This window comes from Nicotiana tabacum, chromosome 19 (assembly GCF_000715075.1).
Source record: "Nicotiana tabacum cultivar K326 chromosome 19, ASM71507v2, whole genome shotgun sequence".
NCBI lineage: Eukaryota > Viridiplantae > Streptophyta > Magnoliopsida > Solanales > Solanaceae > Nicotiana > Nicotiana tabacum.
In genome coordinates, this window is record NC_134098.1 from 55,625,398 (window position 1) to 55,650,308 (window position 24,911).

The following is a 24,911-nucleotide window of genomic DNA, read 5'->3' on the forward strand; positions in this document are numbered from 1 at the left end:
AGTTTTAGAGAGGGGTGTGCCGGTGGCCACAGGTCCGAGGGAATTGCCTCACCTACATGACCGCAGATGCAGCAGGGGGACCGCAGATACTGAATTGGGCAAGAAAGCTGGGACCGCTGAAGCGACTTGGAGGCTCGCAAAAGCGGAGTGAGGGGACGCATGAGCGGAAGAAGCCGCAGATGCGGACGAGTGGTCGCTTCTGCGACGCCGCAGAAGCGATTAAGTTTCCACATAAGCGGAAGTGCTCGCAGAACACTGAAATAAAGGGTTCGCGATTTTGCTTCATTTTAAACATTTTGAGCTCGAGTTTTGGCGATTCTTGAGAGGAATTTCGAGGGGTTTCTTGAGGTAAGTCTTTTGTGCTCATTTTTTATCAATAATATTGTTTCCCCATTGATTTATCCACCTATTTTGTGTGTGTTTAAGGTGAAATTTGGGAGTTTGAGGCTAGGTATTTTAGGTGAAATCGATATCGAATGGGTGTTCGTATTTTGTGACTTTTACCCGATTTCGAGATGTGGGCCCGGGTCGACTTTTTGGGGCAATTTTTCGATTCTTTGCTAAAGTCGTAGTTTCATTATTTAAATTAGTTTCTTATAGTTATATTTATAGTATGAAATTATTTTGGCTAGATTCGAGCCGATCGGAGGTGAAAAATCGAGGGAAAGGCATTCTTAGTGACTGATTGAGTTTGGTTTGAGGTAAGTGACCTGCCTAACCTTGTGTGCTGGAAATCCCCTTATAATTTGGTACTGCTGTAACAATTTGTGATATGACGATTACGTACACGGGCTAAATATGGAAAATTCAGTTCTTGCTGAGTAGTTTTCTTTAATACCTTAACTAAGTTGCTCTAACATGTGTAGTCATCATGTTTAGCCTAATGTCGCATGCCTACGTGTCTTAACTCTTACTTGTAATTTGTGTAACATGCTTAGTTGAATTACCTGCTTCCTTAATCTTGTATTCAGTCTTTAACTATATGATTCCTTACTGTAAACTCGTTGTTCCATAGGTTATGTGTTGTGTATTTACTTTCGGGACTACGAGGCGGTACCTCGGGAGTACCTCTATTGCATATTTACTTTTGGGACTATGAGGCGGTACCTCGGGAGCTCCCATTGTTGTGTATTTAATTTTGGGACTACGAGGCGGTACCTTAGGAGTGACCCTACTGCATATTTACTTTTGGGACTACGAGACGGTACCTCGGGAGCTCCCCCTATTGTGCATTTACATTTGGGACTACGAGGCGGTACCTCGGGAGCGCCCATGTTGTTTACCTCTATTCGCTGTGTTGTTACTTTTCCATAGCTTCTCATTGTTTAAATTCCCCGTTATTTCATTATATTGTTATATCTTCTGTCTTGTTTCCTTTTATTCCAGTAGGGCCCTGACCTGACCTGACCTCGTCACTACTCTACCGAGGTTAGGCTTGGCACTTACTGGGTACCGTTGTGGTGTACTCATACTACTCTTCTGCATATTTTTTGTGCAGATCCAGGTTCTTCCTACCAGGCCATATACCAGTAAGTTGGACCGTACGTGGAGACTTCAAGGAATATCTGCCAGCGTCCGCAAACCTCGGAGTCCCCCTCTATCCTTAATGTTGCTTTCTTTATTTTTCTTTTAGACCCTGATGTATAGAGACACTTAACATTTTCTCTTTAGAGCTTGTGACTTATTTATACCGGATTTTGGGAGTTGTAATTATTTGAATCGCAGTTCTTGTTTATATTTCATATGTTGAGATTTGAGTTTAGTTTTATATTCAGTATTTCCGCAAGTTGTTAGGCTTACCTAGTCTTAGAGACTAGGTGCCATCACAACATCTTACGGAGGGAAATTGGGGTCGTGACAAGTTGGTATCAGAGCACTTGGTTCATAGGTGTTATGAGTCACAAGCAGGTTTAGTAGAGTCTCGCGGATTGGTTCGGAGACATCTATACTTATCTTCGGGAGGCTATGTAACTGTTAGGAAAAGCTTCACTTCTTTGATTCCTTATCGTGCGAGATTTTGACTTCGGATTCTAAAACTTCTGTCTTTCTATTCTCTCACAGATGGTGAGGACACGTACAACTGGATCAAATGACCAGACACTCGTGCCCTTTGCTAGAGCCGCGAAAGGTCGGGTCGGGGTAGAAGCCGAGGATGTCCATGTGGTGCAGCCAGAGCACCCGCACGAGCTGCTATAGAGGAGCCACCAGTAGCTCCAGTTCGGGGGTAGGCACCTGAGACGCTTGTTACTGCACCGGCCCTCCAGGAGACTCTCGCCCAATTTCTGAGCATGTTTAGCACCTTGTCTTAGGTAGGATTGATACCACTTGCTCCTGCCACATTTCAGGCTGGGGGAGGAGCACAGACTCCCGCTGCCCGTACCCCAGAGCAGCGGGTTCAGGTCGATTAGGTTCCAAAGATCATACCGAAACAGACGGTAGCTCCAGTTCAGCCCGAGGTTAGGGCAGCAGTTTCTGAGGAGGAGGAGGTCAGGCTCGAGAGGTACAAGAAGTATCACCCTCCTACTTTTAGTGGTTTGGCATCAGAGGATGCCCAGGGTTTTCTTGAGAAGTGCCACTGTATCCTCCGTACTATGGATATTGCGGAGACTAGTAGGGTTTCTTTCACTATGTTTCAGCTTATAGGAGTGGCTTATCAGTGGTGGCGAGCTTATGAGTTGGGTAGTCCGGCCGAGGCAGCTTCACTCACTTGGACTCAGTTCTCATATATGTTCTTGAGAGAGTATGTCCCTCAGAATCTCATAGATGCATGACGCGCAGAGTTTGAGCAGTTGCGTCAGGTTCCATGACCGTGTCAGAGTATGCGGTCCGATTCAGTGATTGGCTAGGCATGCACCAGCCTTGGTTGCTACTGTTCGAGAGCGGGTTCATCGATTTATTGAGGGGCTCAACCCCATAATCAGATTTAGCATGGCCCGAGAGTTGGAGATGGATATTGCGTACCAACAGGTAATGGGGATTACTAGGAGGTTGGGGGTTTGCTGAGAGAGAGAGAGAGAGAGAGAGAGCAGGGGGAGAGAGAGAGGCCAAGAGGTCTCAAGAGTCTGGCACTTATAGTGGTACTCGTGCCCCAGCGGGAGCTCGTCAGGGTAAGGGTTATATAGGTCGCCATGTTCATTCAGCACTTCCAGCCACCAGCGGTGCTCCGGCCACTCCTAGGCCCCAGGATCCCTATTATGCACCGGCAGTGTCTAGTGCACCTCCTGTACGGGGTGCTTTCAGTGGTCAGTCCAGCCGATCAGGCCCGATCCAGTCACAGCAGCCACGTCCTCCGAGAGCTTGTTTTGAGTATGGCGACACTTGCCATATTGTGAGGGATTTCCCCAGACTTAGGAGGGGTATACCTCCACAAATTTCTCAAGTACCGCGTGCTCCACCGGATCCTCAGGCTATGATTACAATACCAGCTACCATTCCACCTGCACCGCGAGCTAGGGGTTGAGGTCGAGCGGGTAGAGGTCGACCTAGAGGGGGAGGCCAGGCCAGATACTATTCTCTTCCTGCTAGGACAGAGGCAGTTGCATCAGATTTTGTTATCACATGTATTGTTCGGGTCTGTCATAGAGATACATCAGTCTTATTTGATCCAGGCTCCACTTATTCCTATGTGTCATCTTATTTTGCTCCCTATTTGGGTGTATCCCATGATTCTCTAAGTTCACATGTCTATGTGTCTACACCCGTGGGTGATTCTACTGTTGTTGACCGTGTGTATCAGTCGTGTTTGATTGTTCTTAGTGGTTTTGAGACCGTCGTTTGCCCACAACATACTTAGGTGCCAGTCCACTCACCTAAGCCAAGGCAACACCGTATTGCCAATGCCAATTCCTTAGCGCTAAACCGCCTTGTCTTAGCGCCTAGGTCTTTGCCCACACTGCCTTGTCAAGCTTCCGTCCAGCCTGTCTTGCCCCCTCAAGACCCTTTGCTTGCACACAACCCCACTCGTGTTTTTAGTGTAGTCTGACATACCTTAGCCTTGCAACTATTTGTTGCTATTAACAACGCCCCCATTGTCTTGCATGTTGATTGCCCCGCACATAGGCCAATGGCAAGGCCATCATGCCAAATCCTTGCCACAGCCGTGCCATATGCCGATCAGCTTTGTCAAGGGTCTAACAAACTACCCCAACCAGTTGAATTCGATGCCCTCGCCGAACAATCCCAACACATGCTCGCCATTTGCAAAGACATCACAAGTTCAGGGAAGGGCAAAATAAGGGTATCCGCATTCAGGCCTTGTTCCTTGGGTACTGAAGAACCTTTCGTGGAAACAAATTAGCATGCAAGAAACATGAAAAACTCGAAAAGACACAGAGTGCTCAATCAGAAATACTATCAGTCCCCATATGAGTTTTTCGTTCTAATGTGGACTCTCGCCAGGACTTGGTATTGTACTAAATTTGATGCGGAAATAACGCTGTGGTATTTACCCTACGATAACACCGAAGCTTTTGAGACATGCAGATTTTGACTAAATGCTAGCGACGAACAAATAAGAATAATACAAGAAATGTTTTTTAAAAAGAAAAAAGAAAAAGAGAGAAAGCAGCAACTCCCTTTCTTACAGGAAAACCAAGGAGCATATGACCCCCATTCAATTTTTATAAATAACTTGGGAGAATTTTTTACAAAGCAAAAACAGGCCTGCAACTTCCCCTTGCAAAATCATTTTAATGAAGTGAAGCCAAAACGAACTGCTACATCTGTTCACTCATATGCCCCTAAAGTTAGCTGGATCAAATTTCAGCCAACATGCTGTTCCTGGCAAAAACTTGGCCATTTACAACCTCATTATACACTGTCAATTACCGTCCTATGTACAGCTTGAGGAGACCTGCCAGTCTCCCATCCCACAAAGCTCTCTACATTGACTAACAACAACATATGCGACCAACTCGTTCCCGAGTCCTACATCTGGAGCCACTAGGCACTTGCACACGAAAGATCATATGCTTCATGTCTTCCAGGAAGTGCCAATATACAGATCTCCTGTTTCCTTGGATCTGTTCCAAGCCAGCAATATTATCAGCGGTTATTGTGCAACGTGGAATAACGAATCCATGCTTCTGTCCGAGCGGAGTGAAACCTTTCAGGCCATTCTTTAATTGCCCCTAAGAAGCCATGTATATTTTTTGAATACAAAACACACCTTGCTAATCCCACAATCACCCCCGACTAATTGCGGTTTTCAAGCTCTCTTCAGAGACTGTCCATGAAAGCAAATGTCCCCCAGAATCTCCGCTCAACAACTGTTTCAGATCACTAGTAAGGTGGAGGGAAGTTACAGGATGCTTGTGAAACTTTAGTACCTTGTGAAGGATCAACCTATACTCTGGTACTCTATCCCCGAGTCCTAACCCTCCAGTAGGATTGCCACTTGATTTACTTTGGGCACTCTCCTCACAAGAGCAATGTACCATTTTCCAAATTTTAATGGCTCCACTCTGGTGGCCTGAGATATACCACTTAGTTTCCAGCCAATCAGAGAATGTGCAACCAGCAAGTGAAAGGATAAAGTCTGATGGAAGCTGCGATGTGTTGATGACAGCAAGGCACTCCCCATTGATGCTCCAAACAGCAAGCATTACACCGGCAGCAGTAATAATTTCCCCAGTCAGGTCATTTACATAAATTGCTGAAACAGGAGCGGGTAACTCAGGAAGCTGCCTCACAAAAACCATGGAGCTCAAATCCCACAAGATAACAGTGCAGTCGTCCGATCCACTCACAATCATCATGTATGGCTGGCTAACTTGTAGGCATGTGATTTTGCCAGTATGAGCACAGAGAGCCTTCTCCAACTGCAAGCGCCTTACAGAACGGGGTGCCTCCTTACCGATCCTCCAAACACAAACCAATCCCTCATCAGCCCCTGTAACTAGAATATGACCGTCGTGACTAGCACTGGCACACTGTATCTGGTTCCCTCCATGAAGATTCTCATGAGTGGAGAGAAGCCTATCTTGATCATAGCTCATAAATCTCAAACTGCGGTCAGGATAACCCCAGGCAACATATTTAGTGAATGTTCTAGGCTTCAGCAAGGTGTTTGCCCCTGCCACAAGAATTTTGTCACCGGAAGTGACAATCTGAGATATAGAAGATGAGGTTTTACGTATCTCGTGTGGGACAAGATGCTGAGAGTGCTTCAATGGGTGAGGAGGAAGCTTCCGATTAGTTCGCCTCTTCACATGGGGCTTGAGGAATAATTGTTTTGGTGTTTGCCCAAAGTGATTAATTTGAGCAAGAATCGAGGCTTTCATTGCTGGATCACTAACAGAGTCGATGTCAACACTGCCTTCATACGTGTAGTGATAGAACACATTAACTGCTTCTTCAGCTGCCTGTCAACAAAATATTTGCAGCTAAGTTTTCTGTTCAAGAAGAGAGGACAACAACAACATACCCAGTGTAGTCCCACAAGTGGGGCGTTCAAGATATTGGACTTTCAAAATCTTACAAATCATATCAAAAGGGGTAAAATAATATTGGACTTTCAAAATCTTACAAATCATGTGAGAAATGGTAAAAAGGATGCGGTAACTTATCCAGGAAAAGCAATCACTTGAAACAGAAAAACAAATAAATTGACAGTGAAAGAATTGATCAGTATTGCAAGCAACGTCATTTGTTTTTTTTTTTTTTTAAAAAGTGAAATGTTATTTGGTGATTGCAAAGAACACAACGCAAATAAAAACTAAACTCTAACAAAAGCGTAGAAAGAACTCATTTTCACATACGGATGAAAGCGAGATGCAAGGACAGAAGAAAAGAATATCTAGACACTTACTTTCCCCCTCTGTTTGTGACCAAAGATCAGGTCTATCCAGTGATGCAGATTCTCTGAAACATAATCAGACTCCAGTGCTTCTCTATGCTTTTTAATAAACTCTCTAACACTGCCTTTAGCCCATGGAGGCAATACAACATCGCCAACCTGATGAATAACCATATGCTATTAGGAAACTATCAGGATTAACATGGCAGTTGTTCTTCTATTTAGACAAGCTAGTTCTCATAAAAGGAGGAATATCTAAATAGAATATGGAGAAGCAAGACAAACCTTCTCTCCTGACTGTTTCTCACCCAGGTCAAGATTGAACATATTCTCCAGGAACTCGGGCATGTAAAAGAACTCTGGAATTAATTCTTTAACATCTGAAGTATTGCCTTTCCCTGCAGCACTCAACCATGTGTCCTTTATACTATTGAAAAGACGATCAGCATGATCAAATTGACCACCCTGCAGCTTCTGATTCTCAGCACTGCAAGGGGGAAGACGTATGAGGTAGAAGAGGACAATTCCAGCACTAGAATAGTGAGAACCATAATGGAATTTGGGAACCTCGGGATCATCCCAGCTCTCATATCTGAAACATGGACAAATATTAAATATAACAATGGGGAAACCAAAAACGATCAAGAAAGGTTTGACTCCAACGAAATGCAAATTAAAATAAAATTTCCAATTGAACGGTAAAAGCACCAACCTTTTTCTGAACTCCTCCTCACCCTCCGTTGTTTGACAGCCCATTGGTTTATCAAGCCTTCGGAAAGTTCGAGGATCAGAGAAGTTCAGATTCTCACTCTCATAATCTGCTAAAATCCAGGGGAACACAGGATACTGGGTGAGATCACTGTATCCACGTCCTGCGAGCGTGTTGAGGTGCATGAGGTACTGGAAATTGCTAATTTCACCATTTTGCCATCTCTTAGAAAATGAGTTTGCCATAACCTTGAAAAGGCGGCTTCCTTCATTGCTATCTGCTTTTACCGACCCGGATATTGTCGTGTCCAACCTGTAAAATAGGCAATGACTTCCTTGAAGCTCTAATGATTGTCACTCTTAAAAGACAACAAAAGACAAGCATGTATGAAGAATGATTAAAGCAAAAGGATTACTCTATTGAGCACGAAGTAAATTGATTTAACCTGGCCTTCTTTAATCACAAAAGCAACCGACAAACCAGTACACCAAATCTATAGCAAACAAGCCACAACATTATAACGAATACCATTGTAGCATTCCGGAAAGGAACCATGTTGATTTGCAGCTACGCATAATTAATCTTTGGTGAACTTATTGACAAGATATCCAAGTAAGGTGGAACCAGCAATTCAAATGTTAGATGAGAGAAGCAAAAAACATGATCAAATTAGAGTTAGAACATACATGGAGTTTCTGGGAAGATTCATGGCCACCAAATTCTTGAAAACCTCTTCTCTCTCCTTCTTGTGGAAAACCAGAAGATCATTGCAGCCATCCATGCTAAAAATCTCAATGGCAACAGGGCGAAGTTGATAATCACGCTTCAAAATCTCATGAACACCGTCAAGCTTCCACATATGCCAAAGATGGGGCACATTACCACTAGTGAAGATCTTTTCCTTTCCCCACGCACCACCATTATATGCCCATGCCCTTCCCCCCAACATAGGCCTTTGTTGTTGCAGCCCAGGAGGAACTTGACTTTGAGTGGGAGTCCATGCTACAAGAGAGGTCCTTTTTTACACCCAAAGCCTGATCAATGACAGATAGATCATCTTCACATTCTTTTTCACATATGCACCCAGAGTCATCAATGTAAAAATTCTCAATGATGTACAATGATAATTCTCCAATCAGAAATATGCCATCATGTTTATCAAGACCAACCACTCTCTCGCAGTTATATTTGTACCTTATTCTCTCAGAAGGTTCCAAATATGGTCTAATCAAGTATTCACCATTATCACTTAGTTCCTTCTCCGGTTTGTCCTCCACCGTTCGTGTTTCATCAGCTATTAGAGAAGAAGATTGCCTGGGAGATCCAAGATCAGACTTCCGTTGAACACTTTCAGCTTTTTGAATGGAAACACTACTGGACTTGGGGCCAAGTTCAAGAGCAGAGCTGAGACTTGTTTCATTAATGCTACTATCATGGTCATCATTCCATCCAGTTCTACTAGAAGCTACATCTCTGACATCATCCGACTCTTTGAAAGTTGATCCATCATAAAGTTCACTACTGAAAGAGTCCTGTTGTGGATTATCATTCATGAGATTGAAAAAAATATCAGACTCAGCATCAGAGACATTAGTTTCATTCTCAGTCCTCTCCTTTGAATATTCTAGTCTTCCTAACTCAAAGTGCCCAGTCAGAACATTTTGTATAGTGTCAATGGTTAATTTGCACCGCTCAAGCTTCTTCCGCATCCTATATGGACCTTCAATGGGGCAAAGCTGCCACTCAGGTTCTTCACTCTGAGAGGACTTAGACAATGGGAAAATTCCTCGCTCATGGACAAGTTGTTGGAGATGAGTCTGCCACTCGCTCTCTGCATGAAGTACCCACCCATACTTATCCTGGCAAATAACTCTTAGTTCAGTAGCCACTGCATCACGAACCAACTCAAGAGCAATTCTTCGTTCATTTATTTGCTCCCAATGTCTTGCATCTAACTTTGAGATCTCCTTTAGTTTCCTACCCATTTCTCTCTTACGTCGACCATCCATGCCTTTAATCCTCACCCCAGGAAACTTAGCTGACCCAGTAATATACTGAACCCACATAATGGCAGCACACTGTTCCAACACTTTATTAACCTCATGTTCAGAACTATGAAGCCACTCAAAAAATGCAGGTAAGTTTCCAGTTAAGAGCTTGTCAAAACCACCATGAAGAACATCCAAAGGGGGTCCTTGATTTGGTTTAGAGACAAGAAAGTCTTCAAGTGCAGCCCTTCGGTGTACTAGGAGATACTTGAGAATATCAATAGCCATGTTCTGAGCATGACGCCTATGATCGCGAAGAAGAGAAATTAGATTTATGCAAAGACAGCAATTTAGATCAGTGTCAATGTTGCTGGGACAAAATATTATCCTTCTATTAGCAACTAGCAACTGTAACACTGTGCAAACATCAATTCCACTATCCTCCGAGGATGGGTTCAAGGACACTCTTTTCTTTGGCTCCACTTGTAAACCTAAAGAAGAAAGTAGTTCATCTTCTCCGATGGTTATCAAGAACATTGGGAGGAAAGAGAATAAAATCATTCTGTTGGTGTTCTTCAGAATCGCATGTACATAAGCATCGAGTTGCTTACTTCCTCTACCAATGGATAGGATCCCTTTCCCAGTTGGAGCAGCTTCTTCCACACGTCCATCCTTATTTGCCAACTGCAGCATAGATAACAGAAACTCCAGAGTCTTCAGTACACCAGCAGGCCGAGGAAAAGCACCCATATAAACTCTATCCACTATCAGCCAGCATAATGCATCCAAGTTAAGGGACCAACGGCCCTTATCCAACCTTTTCTCATCTTCCTCATCATCCCGCAAAAGACGCCTTTCAAGGAAATTCATTAGTCTACTGAGGCACAGTCCCTGAAATACCAAAACAGATTCAGCATCAACATACAAAGGAGCACTCTCCAAAATACCCTCGATGACAGGTACCGCCTTCATTTGTTCAGTTACCAAACCAGACAGAACTTCCGCCATAAAATCAAGAACAGCTGTAGCTCCAGCGGAGCATGGACCTCCACCATACCCACAGTCATCCACTTCAAGAAGCAAATTTGAACCAATCGTAAACATTGTGTTTGCAGCAGATTGTCCTTGAGAAGTGGATTTCATCTCAGGAGAGGAATCCAATTCACTGATAGATGAAGCAGACTCCATCAAGGGTGTTGATGCTAGGTGGACTTTTGATTCACTGTGAACAGGACCTCCCAACCAAGATGTCAATGCTACTACTGGGGATGTGGAAGAGGTATGCGGAGTTCTGGAGTAGGATCTCTCCGACAATATAGGAGATTCAAACATATTAAAGGAAGCTGAACTCTGCGAATCAGTTTGCTGGACAGGATCCACTGTGCTTTTCATATCACGGAAGTCGTTGCTGCTGGATGTTACAGCAGAAACATGGTCAACGACATCATTGTCTATTGTTGCAACAGCTTGTGCTTCTTCCTGAACTGCTTTGTTAAAATCTGGCTGGGATGAAGTAACATCAATATCTGCTGTACCTACATTGTTCGGCAGCACTGGCATATCTTCAGAACTTGTACTAGTCTGTGCCTGAGGAAAGCTTCCCATACTTATAGAGGTCTTGACTGACTGATCTTGTTCATGAGGCAAACTAGAGAAAGTATTATGGGAGCTGCAAGTTTCATCACCATCATTTACGTTCTTCTCTTCCACAGTCACAGATAGCTTTTTAGCCATTTTCAGAGCTTGTGCAGCCCTACATGTCAGAAAAGATTAAAAAAGATAAGAAGCAAGCAAAGAATCACTTCAATATAGCCAAATATAAATAACTTTAAGCATTCAGGGAAGAAAATTTGGAATGAACCTGACACAAGAAAAATAAAGGTCAATGCAACTTTCAAGAAATTCTGCTTTTCGGCAAACAGCTGAGAAAGGAAGACACATTTTTGCAAGATCAACCATGAATCTAAGGACAGCAGTAGCAGCAGCAGGTGCCGAAGCCTCGCCCCCCATAAGCCGTGCAGCATAAGTTTTGTGCATAAGAGCTTCACCTTGCAGTTCTCCAGCTATGTCTGTATTGTCTTCTGCCAGCTCTGCTACAACTCCAGCACTGATCTGGGAAAGATTACCAGTTTGATGGGCAAGCATTGAATGCATAGACAACCTATCAAAAGTTGACTTCGCCATAGCAATCACAGACTCCAACAGCTCGGTAAATTTCAAATCTCCATAGATGCCATCACTTGGCATCAGGGCATGAAAATCTAGCATCCGAACTTCAGGCAGTCTAGGGTATACAGGCTTGCCAAAAAGAAGACAAAAGAGAATATAGTATATATCAGGGGAATCATAGAAACTTGGAAGCACTCTTGCCAAACCTTGATAGCCTCCACTTGAGCGAAATTTAAGTGCAAATGTTGGAGAAGACGCAAGGCACACGCCAAGAAGAGTCATGACCCACCTCATGCTTGTAGGATGTACAGCTTCATCAAGAAAATAAGTTATTAATTTGGATGAAACAATTTTGTGCCACTGCTCAAGCAAATCCTCTGATTTTATCGTCACTTGCAGATCAATCAGCATTTCAAGCAACATGTTCCTTACAATAACATGCTTCCCCATAGACTCTCTCATAATTTGATGTCGTGATGTTAACTCTGGTGGATCAAATGTCATGATAACAAATCTAACCACTTGCTCCAATTCAGAAGGTAAGAATCCATCTTCCAATATTACACCTAACAATACAACTAATTTTTCTAACACAGGTACTTCCACATCACCTCTTTGTAAAGTTACAAGTAAATGTTGAACAAGGTTAATTCTGCGCAGAATTGTCAGATTATGATTCCTATACCAATGCATTGAAACCAGATGCTCAAGAAAGCCCAGTAAAGCAATCTGTATTGGAATTGAGGCTCTTACCCAAACTGTCCAGTCCAGCAAGACATGCTCAACCATATCAGCATTTGAAAGAACAATGCAATTAGATGTTTCAGTCGGCATTTCAGTATTTTCAAGCTCAGAAATATGGCTCAAGGAATCTTTAGGTGCAGAAAAATCATCCATGTCTCCATGAGATCCAACAGAAGAAAATTCTTCCCGGAATTTGGACAAAGTAAGGTCTTCAATGCTTCCCTCATTTATGGCCGTGGCATGTGGCAGTGTCTTCTGGGAACTATGGTACTTCTTTGGTTCAGAGAAAGATGCCTCACATGCAGCAATCTGGAAGAAGATTTCAAGTGATTGCATGTCAAATAATGGCATTCGCCGGTGCAAAAAGAGAGCAAGCAAATGGTATCCCCTGTATTTCTGCATGTCTCTAACATTCTGTGGATTTTGATGAAGAGCACATGCAAGTAATGTCAAAGCCATGTGCAGCATGTCCCTCGTTTCAGCTGCTTCTACAAGAGCTAGAATAACAGCCATTCCACCAATGGGACGGATTGTCTCACCGATAACACAATGCTTGCAAATGTAGATATCCCCAATAAGTCGTCCAAAGCGTGGTATACCTGTGGATAATCAGGATTTAGGGAACACCGAAGAGAGAAAACTGATGAAAGCAATTCAATTGCTCACTTTCATTTGCAAAATTTACCACCAACAAGTACCAAAATAAAAGATAAAATTAATCTACTCACCTCCAATAGGAGAGGCGGCAGCTGACATTGGATCAACCAGATTGAGCACAGAGAATGTTCCAGAAGCCCGAAGTAACTCAGTACTTGTCCCATCAAATGCAAATATGAGCTTCTTACCAGAAAGTAGAAGGGAGAGGTTCCCTAATTTGTCCAAATCCCAAACAAATCCACTCCGGTCAAACTGAACACTCCCTGGCTTTCCTATATTATCTGGCTTTTGCGAGTTGGAAGCCAGGGGCAAATCTGCATCCAAAGAATCTAAAATTGCCATGCTGCCACCACCACAGGCCTGATTAGGAACAAATTGCAGCAAATCTGTGTCCTGGAAGAGGCCCCTATACCCTCGTCCAAGAATATACATAAAGCAGATTGAACCAGGGGAAAGGACTTCTTCAAAAAGATAGCAAGATCTAAGCTTCCATGATAAGTCACTAATCCGTGCACAAGCAACTGGGGTACCAACAATCACCTGCAAAGACTTGCCAGCTGGAGAAGGAGAATACCCTAATCTTCCTGTGTGTCTTAACTTTCCATTGAGGTACACATAAGCAAAGCTAGACTGGAAGAGGCCAGCCAGAGCATTTGGTTTGCTATGCACAACAGCAAGGTGATGCCACCTCCCTTCCTCCATTTCTAACCCTGAAAATGACAAAGAGGAAGAATTGCTAGTTGCAAGCGTGAGAATGCCATCCTCCTGAAGACGAAGTTCTGCATAGAAAGTGCTTGAACTGTCTACTGCTCCAACAGAAAATAACCTCAGGGCATGTGGGCCATGATGCTGCCCACCTATGCCTTGCCCCTTAATGTATCCAGCTTTTGTAGCATCATTCTCCTTTGCCTGTGATTTGTATAAGTTTCGGAACTGAAACCAACAAACAAAAGAATAACCAGCAGCAGGTGGCCAAGATCTTTCTCCCAAGGGCACTTGGATTGAAGCATTCCCAACCTTGCTCATGTTCATCTCGACAAATGGTGCTAGGGAAACATCTTCTGAGGCCATATCCTCTGTAAGAATCAACCTTTCCATCATATCAACTAGATAACGACCAGAAGTGGCCAGTCGCATCTGCAGAATGTATCTAACAAGGACCCGAAGTTCAGATGCAGATAACCTGTCACATGACTATTGTTAGTTTATGCATCTGCACGCTAAAGCAAACAACAATTGCCAGCAATGTAGGAAGCATGGTCAAAACTTTAGGTAGCAAAGATGTTACATATTCAAGGACAAAAAAAGAAAGTGTCTGAGAACAAACTAGGCATGTCCTTGAAATGCTTTTAAAGTCATAACATCAGCTCACTCATTTGGAACGCCCTCGTATTTCTACTAGATGGCAAAGAGATACTAACTCCCTGCCCTCAGTTCCTTGCAGCTTTCTCAGCTTCATTCATTGTTGCGATACACTATCTGATTGCTCATCCATATTTGCTTTAAGCAAAAATGGAAAATTAGAGAAAAAGGATGGTTGTCTTGACATGGTGTAGACGAAATTTCAACCCATGACTCCATATTGCATAACACTGGGTTAACTTGGCATATGTATTATATTTTAGTTTTTTGACAACCGTGGTGTCTCACTAAAGTATCTCTTGAAAAACATGAAATATATGGAATATGTTATTTACCATTGGTTTGATAGTCATTAATTTGTTCTTCCTTGTTAAGTTGAGACTATTTTAGAAATTATACATGCAAAATAAACTCATTTATTATTAATACTAATTTTGCAGTGACTCAAAAAACTTGTCTCTGTGTCCAACACAATACTAGTTTACATCATTAAATTTAGTCAGCAGCAGTCGAGTGTCATTACCTGTATGCCCCAAGAACTTCAATGATTTTCAAAGCATGAGAAAGTATCGACGATGACCCCGACAGGAAGGGGTAAATTGTTTCAAGGAGAAGTTCCACGCAACCTGACAAGCAACGACTATTAGTATGGTATTAGAATCGAAAGACTGACCAAAGTAAAATCTCTTCTTACCTACAGATGTAAGGTTTTCCTGGTTATAGGCGCTAGCACGAGCAAGCTTATCAACAAGGTTTAGTACCTCTAATTGCAGCTTCGGAGTAAACAGCAATAAAGCACGCAAGAGCACCCTAACAGCACCAGCATTATAGATACGTTCCTTGTCAGGGACAAAAGTACCAGACGGGGTAACTAGAATAAACCCAGTTGATTCCTCTTCAGAGGCATTAGGTAATATGGCACCTTCTGATATCATGAATGGAGGAAGCACTATCTCAAGAGCAAGCTCCAACAATAGCTGTACAACTTGCCGTTCACAATCAACACTTATCAAACCAGATTCAGACAGAAGATCATAGAATGTCTGAGAAGATATGACTGCGTGCAACTTTGTCCTGTTAATAGTGTTATCACAAACAGCTGCTGTCATCAGACGCAGCAAGTATGTGAACACTTTAAAATAAATTGTCAAATTTGACTGATTTGTGGGTTCTCCATCACTTTGAAAACCATGAAGTGTGGTCAATAAAAGAGAGAACCCAGTTGCTTCACCAAAGACCCTCTGAGCTGAGTTATTAACTCCTAGGATGCGCCATAAAGCTCCGAAAGTGTCACATTTAGCATCATTATGAAGTGTGTACTGAGTTCCCAAAGCACTTGTAATCATCCCACTTTTTGAAATGTCAACCAGTGCTCCTAATTCCTCCGGATGAGCCTGACAAACAGACATCATCAACTTTTTTGCAGCAAATGTTCGAGCAAGACATGATCTAGGATCAGAAAATATGTAGGCGAACCAATCCTAACAGATTTACATCCCAGTATGAATTATAGTCCAATACTACAGCACAAGGGAGGAACTTATAAGATATGAGCAGGACTATTCTAGCAACTAACTGCTAAAGAGGTAGATTGCCAGAAACTAACAATTAAAGAGATAGCAGCTATCTCAGACGGCGCCATGTTCTTCCAAAAATACAATTGCTACTTGTACGTTAATATAACAGTTCAACGATCTTTGTGTAAAGCATATAGACAATCAGAAACATAGTTATATCAGCAGGAAATTCAAATTCCAAAAGATTTCATCTTAAGCAACTTGATCCGAAATTTCAGCAACGGTACAGTTTACTCCACCAACTGGGGAAGACCAAAAAGTTTTTCAGAAACAATACAAACCATATGCATCGAAATAAGTAAGATCTATCAATTTTTGTCGCGCATTTTAGAGTTTGGTAACTTTTGGAGTACTAACTTATGGAACGGGGTTTTTAAGAAAAGTATTATAAAGATTGTATATTAGTCTTTCATTAAATGGAAGGCACAAAACATATAAGAGCACTTATGGTGATTAATTTACAAAATTAAGATTTTACTCTTTGCTTAGAAGACCAAAAAAGGGACAGCCAATGTGGATAGGAGGACTATATTTAAAGAATGTGCTAAGGTAACCAGCCCTACTTCTGATAGGACGAACATTTTGGTTCTTTTTTTTTAAATGGGATGGAGGAAAATTACCTCATAAAGAAACTAATCCGAAAAGCTAATCGCAGAAGAAAGAAAAAGCTACAAAATGAAAGAAGAAAACCAAAGCTCGCGAACCTGCGCAACGTCTTCAATGATTAAGCATGACAACACCCTAAGGACGCCTGGACGATGAACGTCAGATGCCAAAAGAGGGAGTATAATAGTCACCCCACTTGCTGATCGGAATGACGCTTGATTTACTTCTGCTTTCTTCAACAATGAGACCATACAGTCCCAGGCAACTGCCACTGTGCCTTCAACTTCAAAAAGACGGAACTTCCCTGAATCAGATTCCGCTAGTTTGGGTGAAGAAAGTATAGCATTCTTACTGTCCAAATGCCTCTTAAAGCTGTTTGAACTTGAGCTCGATTTCCTCTCTAAATGATTAGGGTCATCGGTATGCTGCTCTGAATCACAAAAAAACTTGTGCTGTTTCAGATCATCCAGCAGAACCTCCAATACACCAACTTCCCTTAGAACTTTCTTGTATTGTTGATCGAAGGATAAGAGCTTGACAAAGAAAGACAAAATAGTATGCTTTAAATCGGGTGTGATTGGTTGCTGCAATAAACAACATAGTGAAAGCAACTCTTGCTCAGGTATGCAATTAACAACTGTCACAGCATATTCAAGTATCTTCAAAATTATCTCTCGCAAGGATGGTGGGAAGCCAGCCATGTTAAGGATCAACAGGGGCACAGTCCGTAACTGCTGACAAAGCTTGTAATTGTCAAGATGGCTTGAGAATATTTTAAACATCCTGTTAAGTACTTCAGCCTGCAGTGCCCTGCTATCAGCCTTCAGAAAAATGTCTTGCAACATCTGAACAGCTTCCAGATCTTTAACTTTGTCATTATCCTTATCCCAGACCTCATCAACAATTCTATCAGATGATGAGGTACGACTTCTTCCATGCCCACTAGGCTTAACATGAGAAGCTTTTAAGCCAGATGCCCCAGAAGGGCCAGTTTGAGCAAGATTAACAAGTACATCAAGTAACCTAGAGAGAGTAGGGGACAGATCTTGTGATGAAGTCTCCCCTCCTTTCCCCTCCAAATCGCTTTTACCCACATGATTAGCCAAATGTGGATAATCTGAAGTAGTTCCTTGATCAGGAAGGAACTTAAAATTGGAATTCTGATCACCTTGACCCTTTGCGAGAATTAAAGCAAACTGAACTAAGAACTGATAACCATGAGCATTGTGGATATCCTCCCTAAGCCTGATACCACCAGCCTCTACAAGTCAAATTTTCTAGAATCAGCAACAAATAGCGTCAAAAAACCTATAATTGGACAAAGGACACAACGGTTTATTTACAGAAAGATAGTCTGCAACAGTCTGCAGAATCGCAGAACGGTTGACCAACCATCTAAGTGGAAGTTGCAACTCCTCAATAATCACAAAAGGACATTGGCTACGAGATGAAAGCAAGAGAGTTACCAGGCCTATACGACAATTCAACACACTCAAGAAGCAAGTCCACAATGCTCATCGTATAGGCAGAATCTCCACAATCTGGGTTATAATCCTTAACAGCCAAGAGAAGAACTTTTATCTGGGGCACCAAAGATGATGAGCATCAGCAAAGAAGTGCAAAGAATATCACATTTCTAAGTACAAAACTTTGCAGTGCTAATAGCCCAGTAAACAATGAAAGAGATAAAGATGTATACACCTATTTGCTCCACAATATTCAAACATCCATCAAATGGCAAAGTATATTCAGCAAGTCACCGGGAAACAAAACTGATTCCAGACTCAAAAAGAACGAAAAGGACGCACATTGCTCATGTAAGTTTTTTAGAAAATTTCAAGTGCTGAACAAGCTCAAAGTGACTATTTAGTTACTAAATTCAGAAAGAACAAAAGAGAAAACTGAACAACGGCAATAAGACATCCAAGTTAATGCACCCAACTTGTAAATAACAATCGAGCCCTAGACTTAAATGTTTCAAATTAATGCATAATCAACCAACCGGGCACTGTGGCACAACTAAATTACGCATATTACACTCTGACACAAACCCCACAGAAAGATTCAGCGACAAAGGCTTTAGATCTCTTGACAAGTTCAAAGAAGAGCATTTGAAAGCTTTCTGAAGAAAATGCAGAGTGTACAAGGACTTTTGAATATAAAATCACTTGTTGCCAGATATTAAGCCTTCAGTAGAATGCTGGGACAACCTTTCTTGAATCTCGAGAACTCGAGAAAGAACTCCAGAAAAAGATGCCCAAAGTAGGTTATCGAGAAGCTATCACCGAGAAGCATTTTTCCCTAAGAGAACACTAGAGACAACTTGTTTTTTTTATAATTGTGAATTCAGAGGCGAACCCAGGATTTGAAAGTAGCGGGGGCACATGAGCGGATTGCTCGACCAGTGCGCCCATCAAACTTTTGATCGTAAAGGTTCCAAACAAAATATATGACCGTTTTATACATATATATACACATATATTTATAATTTTGGCCGAGGTTAATGGGGTCCGGTAACCCCTTTACTCAAAACACTGGTCCACCTCTGACTGTGATGTCCAGGCCAGCTTGTGCGCACCTCGACTAATTCCACGGGGTATCTCTTACATCCCACCAGCACAAGTACCAGGTAACTCTGTCCACCAAGGCTTACACAGATGGAAAGATATCACCGTGTTTTCGCCTCCGCGGGGATTTGAATCTGAGCCTTCATGGTTCTCAAGCCACTTCATTGACCACTAGGTTACACTGTTGGGTGCAAAAATGATGGGTTACAGATGATGATTGAGCCAAGCACCCAAGGGTAAAGAATTCCTATAAAGGACTTATTAAAATGAAAATTCCTTCTGCAGGACTCAGCCTTCTTGCGCAGAGACTAGAATTTATCAACAAATAAGAGAGGAATAACCCTTGCGGAGAAATTGAACATGCTTTTCAATGTAAAGATCTAAAATTGATGAACCAATTTGTTATCCAACATACTGATAAAACGGTCTGCATTTACCTTTCAACAAAACAAATACCAAATCCAAAAGAAAATAAAAAAGGATATCCAACTCATGTAGTTTTTAGGTTCACAAGAGATTGTTAAAGACGCCCCTGAGGTTCACTTTGGATATGTCTTTCCATATTTCAAGTACGCCTCAAATATTGAACGACAAATCAATTAAACAGCATTTTCATTAATAATGAAACAGCTATTCGAGAGTCTGGAAAATGCTTGTAAATGCTCTTGAAAAATGTTTGATGGTACCACCTTCAGAGATAGTATAGATCAATCAGATGAGCTTGTGCTCTGGAAAAGCAGGACCAGGAAGTTGCTTGTACTTCTTATGTAACGTTATTCATAGCTAGAAGCAAATAAAACTTCCACCTTTGTTAAGGACCAAAGGGCAATAAAAAGAACTCTACAAGATTATAGTAATCTATTTAAACACATTTCTATCTAGAGCACAAGTTAGAAAGGCATACCAAATGATGCTTCCGAATATACTTGGCAGTGCTACCATTGTCATTACCCAGGAGAAGACCAAGTATCTGGGGAGAAAACAATACAGAACAGAAACAAGATTAGAAACTGAAATTTCATCATGTAGATGAAAGAAATTACTCCCAATGCTTTGGCATTGCGAATCTCTTCTGCAGCTGCAAACATACGCTTTACCTGCATAGCATGTCTGTGTAGCTGAATGGTATGCAGTGGCACGAGACCTTCTTTATACTGAGAAAAAGCAACTAAAGAACCATTGGCAACCATTTGAAAAAGTAACTGAAGGGAGTTGTCTTCTATCAGACTTTGTGCAGCCGAAGGGTGGGCGGCCAATGCCTTCATGATATGTACCACACTTCCCTCAACCTGCATGGATGAGAATATATGCCTTCTGAAGATTCATAAAATGTATTAAATAAAGTGACAATAATTGAGAATCTGGCTTCAAGAAGCTTTGATTATCCTCAAACAAATCCACAACTCTTGACAACATATGCAACTGTAACTTACAAAACAGCTCTGTGCAGATAAAAGGATTGCATTGAACAACATAGACCGGAAAAAAAATCACAAAGTTATAACGAAGAAAGAACATTAAAGGAAGGTACCTCAAGCCGACGGCTCGATTCCACATTATCCTGATTTTCCTCAGTTACTAACAGCTCCTCTTCGTTGCTAACTTTTTGCCTCAGATATCCCTCATTTGGACCAAGAAGTGAGTTGAGAATATGAATGAGACAGCACAAGATTCCAGAATCAAGGAGAGATTGTTTGTCAACGGGCTGTAGAAACATATATACTTGTTACAATAAGGAAAACTGGATTTACATCAAAGAACTAGGTTTCATCTTTATCCACTCGTGAACCTTAAGCAGCACTCCATACATATATGACTGAAATATAGACTGCAGTACTGAGTTACAAATTTACTGCATTGATAAAAGTGCATTTATTTTTAACACATGCCAAGGACATTTGACGAAAGAAATTACCTAAAGTCTAAATACTCTGAAAATTCAATAGCATGAACTAAAGGAGTAATCAAGAACCTAAAATTTCAAGAGGCTAGAGGACATACACTAGAGACAAGGACCTCTATCGCGTACAACAGATTTGCACCAGGCCGGATGCCATCCTGCTTAATATAATCAAAACATACATTCATAGTAAATCAAACTAGGAAAATTGGGCTCAAAATAAACATAAATTTCACATATAAAAAGAAAAGTAAACAACCTTGGAAACTTCAGAGAAAAAGTTTAACACTCTTTCAACTTCCAAAGATCTTGTTTTGCTACTAAGTTTCAACTTTTCAATATCAGTTACAAAAGCTCTTCCAACAACAAAAGAAAATATGTGCGTCTCTACTAACCTGTAAGAAGGAACAAGTTACAGGTTAACAGCCATACACTGATATCAGAATAAAGCATAACGGAAAATATAAGCCGTGTCTCAGTGCATTTGACGGGGTTAGACTAAATAATAAGGAAAAAGGAAATGGAAAGGAAAACAAAAATAACCATGATGATCGATTAAAGTGATTCATGCCTCAACCCTCATAACTGTGGGCAGATTAATTTTCATTTCTTTTTTCAGTGTGGGAGAAAGAGAGGTGTTGACAGCAATGCAAATTGAGATGCATAGAGTGGAAAAGGAAAGTCAAAAACAAATTGCACAAACAGCTATGACTACAGCTTCCATACATAGTAATCAGTTGAGCTACATTTGCCTGTTGCTTCACTAATCTACAGAAAACATCAACGGTCAGGTTCAAGGCCTTTTCCTTCTCCTGCAACAAAGAAAAGAGTAGACCCATTAACTACTTTGATGAATACAGTATGCATTACTTTGTTTCATATCTATATGAAAATAACCTTTTCCGAGCTTGAGGAGCGGAACTCTTCCCAATATCTCTTAAAATCCAACTCCAATTCATGTTTGTCACTGCTTTTAATAACAGAAGAAAAAGGGTAATAGAAGGTTAGGTATTAAACTCCTTGAACATTATTTCAACAGGTAGCTCATTTCATATGAAAGATTCACTTAAAGTCAACCTACAAAAACATAGCACAATCTAAGGAGTCATTGGTGTAGTGACAAGATAGTTACGGTAAAGATCATTCCACCTCTAAGGAGATAGAATTAATATACTAGTTTTTCACCCAATAACGCATAGGAACAGGCAAACACTCGACAAATGTCCAATTTACTACATAGACAAAATATAGTTCAAGGACAGACATGTCGGCAGAACCATTCAATTACAAAACCCTCGAAACTTGGCAAATGTTCCTCAAAAATACCCCATATAATTTCAGGCCTCAATAATTTAGTTTTACAGATTTACTTGGTTCTGTACCATCATTTGATTCATCCAAACCTACAAAAAAAATTGAGAAATTCAACGACACCTACAAATTCAAGTCATAAGTAAGATAACCCCCAACAGCACACGTCTTTTTCACTTTAGTTTTGATATCAAACTCCGGTATGTTACCACATATTGCTGCTTATTGTTATTCCCTGCTTTTAACTTTTACCAAGCCTTTTCATCCTCTTTACCTTCGTATCTTTTCTGAGCCAAGGGTCTACCATAAACAGCCTCTCTACTTTCTTTAGGTAGGGGTAAGGACCGCGTGTACACTACCCTCCCCAAACCCCACATGTGGGATTTCACTGGGTTTTTTGTTGTTGTTGTTGTTGTTGTTGTTGTTGTAGTATTTTACCACATAGGTTTCCTACTACTAGTAAATTAGGACTTCCTTCTATTAGTTGGTAAGCAACAGTGACGAAATGTTTCCAGGTAATTCTTTTCTATTCCAGTTAGCAAAGGCAAAAGCCAATAGCATAACTAATTCTAGGTAAAATCATCAATCATACAATGTTTCGGCATTTCGTTACTTACGAAGAAAAAAAACATACACCAATTTCATCTTAATTTCCACTATTTGGTAAGCAGTTCTCTAATATTATTCTCACTCCTGCAAAGTTAAATGATTTCAAAAGAAAAGAAAAGGTAAATATTCACTCATGCACAATTAAGACTTTTCAATAATCATTACACAATTATTTCACTCATCAATATCAACAGCTTTCTAAAAAAAATTCTCAATAGTCCTTCATTGAATCACATTAATCGTCATTAGGATAGGCAGCATGATTAAAGTGCATTAGATAACCAAACTTGACGCACAAACAGGCCAGCCAACTTTCCAACTGCAGCTTCATTTGGCACTTGAAACCCTTTGCTCAAACCGAAATAGGTTCACTGTTTAATAAAAACTAATCTCAATCCAAACTAGTCGGGTTTGGCTATAAAGACATATATGGTTACTATCCCTCAGTACAAATGAAATGCCTAGGGAAATAGTCCTGATCATTGACAAGTTAATTCAGCACACGGATTGCACGGCATATCAGAAATAGGCAAAAATATAATAAGTAAAAAAAAATGATTCAAAAGAATTGCAGTAAAATATAGAAAAAAGTAATAGAGAACTCCAAATTGTGAAGAAATAAGGTTTTACCTTGAAGGGGAGTAGGTGAAGTCATGGATGGGAAAAGAAGCATTGCTATCACGAAAAGGAGAGGAAGCAGAAGAGGAAGGGGAAGGTGTAGCAGAAGGAGACTGAGCGAGACCGACTTTTTCTTTGAAGTCTTTAAGCAATGTTGCCCATTTCATCGTTGATTGAATCTCATCAACGGCTGATTGAGTATCTCCCACAGATCCGGAACCTTCTAGATAGATCTCCTTAGCTCAACCAATTCTACCGATAACGAACACAAATTGCACTCACATACAAAATGTGATCGGTTTGATTGAACTAATCGATTAAGGGACTCAAAGCAGCAAGATCTATCTAATTAATATAAAGTTTTAATTTGTTTAGTAACTAAATTGTAATTATACTGATCTGGCTGTTTGCTGCTTTGAATATGTATATGTATATTTATGAAAAAACAGTACGATAATCGAGGAGAGATAATGATATATTGTGCCCTAGAACAGAGGAAGGAAGAGGAAGACGAAGAAGGAAAGGGGAGGAAAAAAAAATGGCAAGAGTTTTCTCTCTCTTCCACAAACACACACAGAGTTGCTCTCCGCGTGCTTGATTTTGGACGGCTTCTCCGCGCCTTGTTTCTCGCTCTATACTTGTCTGCTCCTCTCTTTCTTTTTTCTTTCTTTTTTCTCGAACATTAATCGCTGATAATATTGTCTTTCCCTCTATCTAAAGTCTAAACCCTCTTCCCTTAAATCTCATATTTACCACGTCAGCGGTGGGATCCACGTTTACTAGTTCTCCACGTGGCTTTCTGCGATGATTAACTCCAACGTGACGGCCTCTCTCTCATTTTAAATTTTGAAAATTAAAGCTTACCTTTTCTTATTCTTCCCCTCCAATTCAAAGAGAATGAAGGAGATCGAGTAAAAGAATTTTGACGTAGGTAAAAAAAAATTCTTTGTTTTAAATAAAATATTAAAATTCTAATAAAATTTAAAAAAATATCTAAAGAGTATACAACAACAACAAACTCGATAATTTTCCACACTAAAAAATATATAAAAATATAATAATTAAATAGTGCCACATAAAATATGTAATAATTAATAGAACGTTCCTAATTTCAAATATGTGATAATATGGTTCATATTTGTGTTACAAAATAGTTATGATAATGCAAAAGATAAAAAAAAAAAAAAATATTAAAGCATACTACTGAACTCTTCGTTTAGCTCTTTTTCGCTTTTCACGTCGAGAACTCGTATCTTTTCGTTTCTTTTAGCAAATGGGCTTGTTCACCTGCCTCTGCG

The 24,911-nt window shown here is 40.9% G+C and overlaps 1 protein-coding gene across 1 annotated transcript; it reads right to left on the bottom strand.

The window, feature by feature from the left end:
* Positions 1–4,575: 4,575 nt before the first annotated feature.
* LOC107759541 (protein SPIRRIG-like) lies at positions 4,576–24,301 on the bottom strand. The gene is given in 20 exon segments (XM_075237770.1): positions 4,576–6,362; positions 6,809–6,955; positions 7,082–7,388; positions 7,509–7,817; positions 8,192–8,448; positions 8,450–11,246; positions 11,355–13,005; positions 13,135–14,246; positions 14,949–15,051; positions 15,120–15,819; positions 16,707–17,869; positions 18,075–18,189; positions 20,080–20,145; positions 20,273–20,464; positions 20,707–20,880; positions 21,177–21,233; positions 21,335–21,470; positions 21,802–21,887; positions 21,973–22,042; positions 23,626–24,301. Coding segments are annotated over 20 exon segments (10,776 nt in total). The 5' UTR covers positions 23,781–24,301; the 3' UTR covers positions 4,576–5,183.
* Between the last annotated feature and the right edge of the window lie 610 nt (positions 24,302–24,911).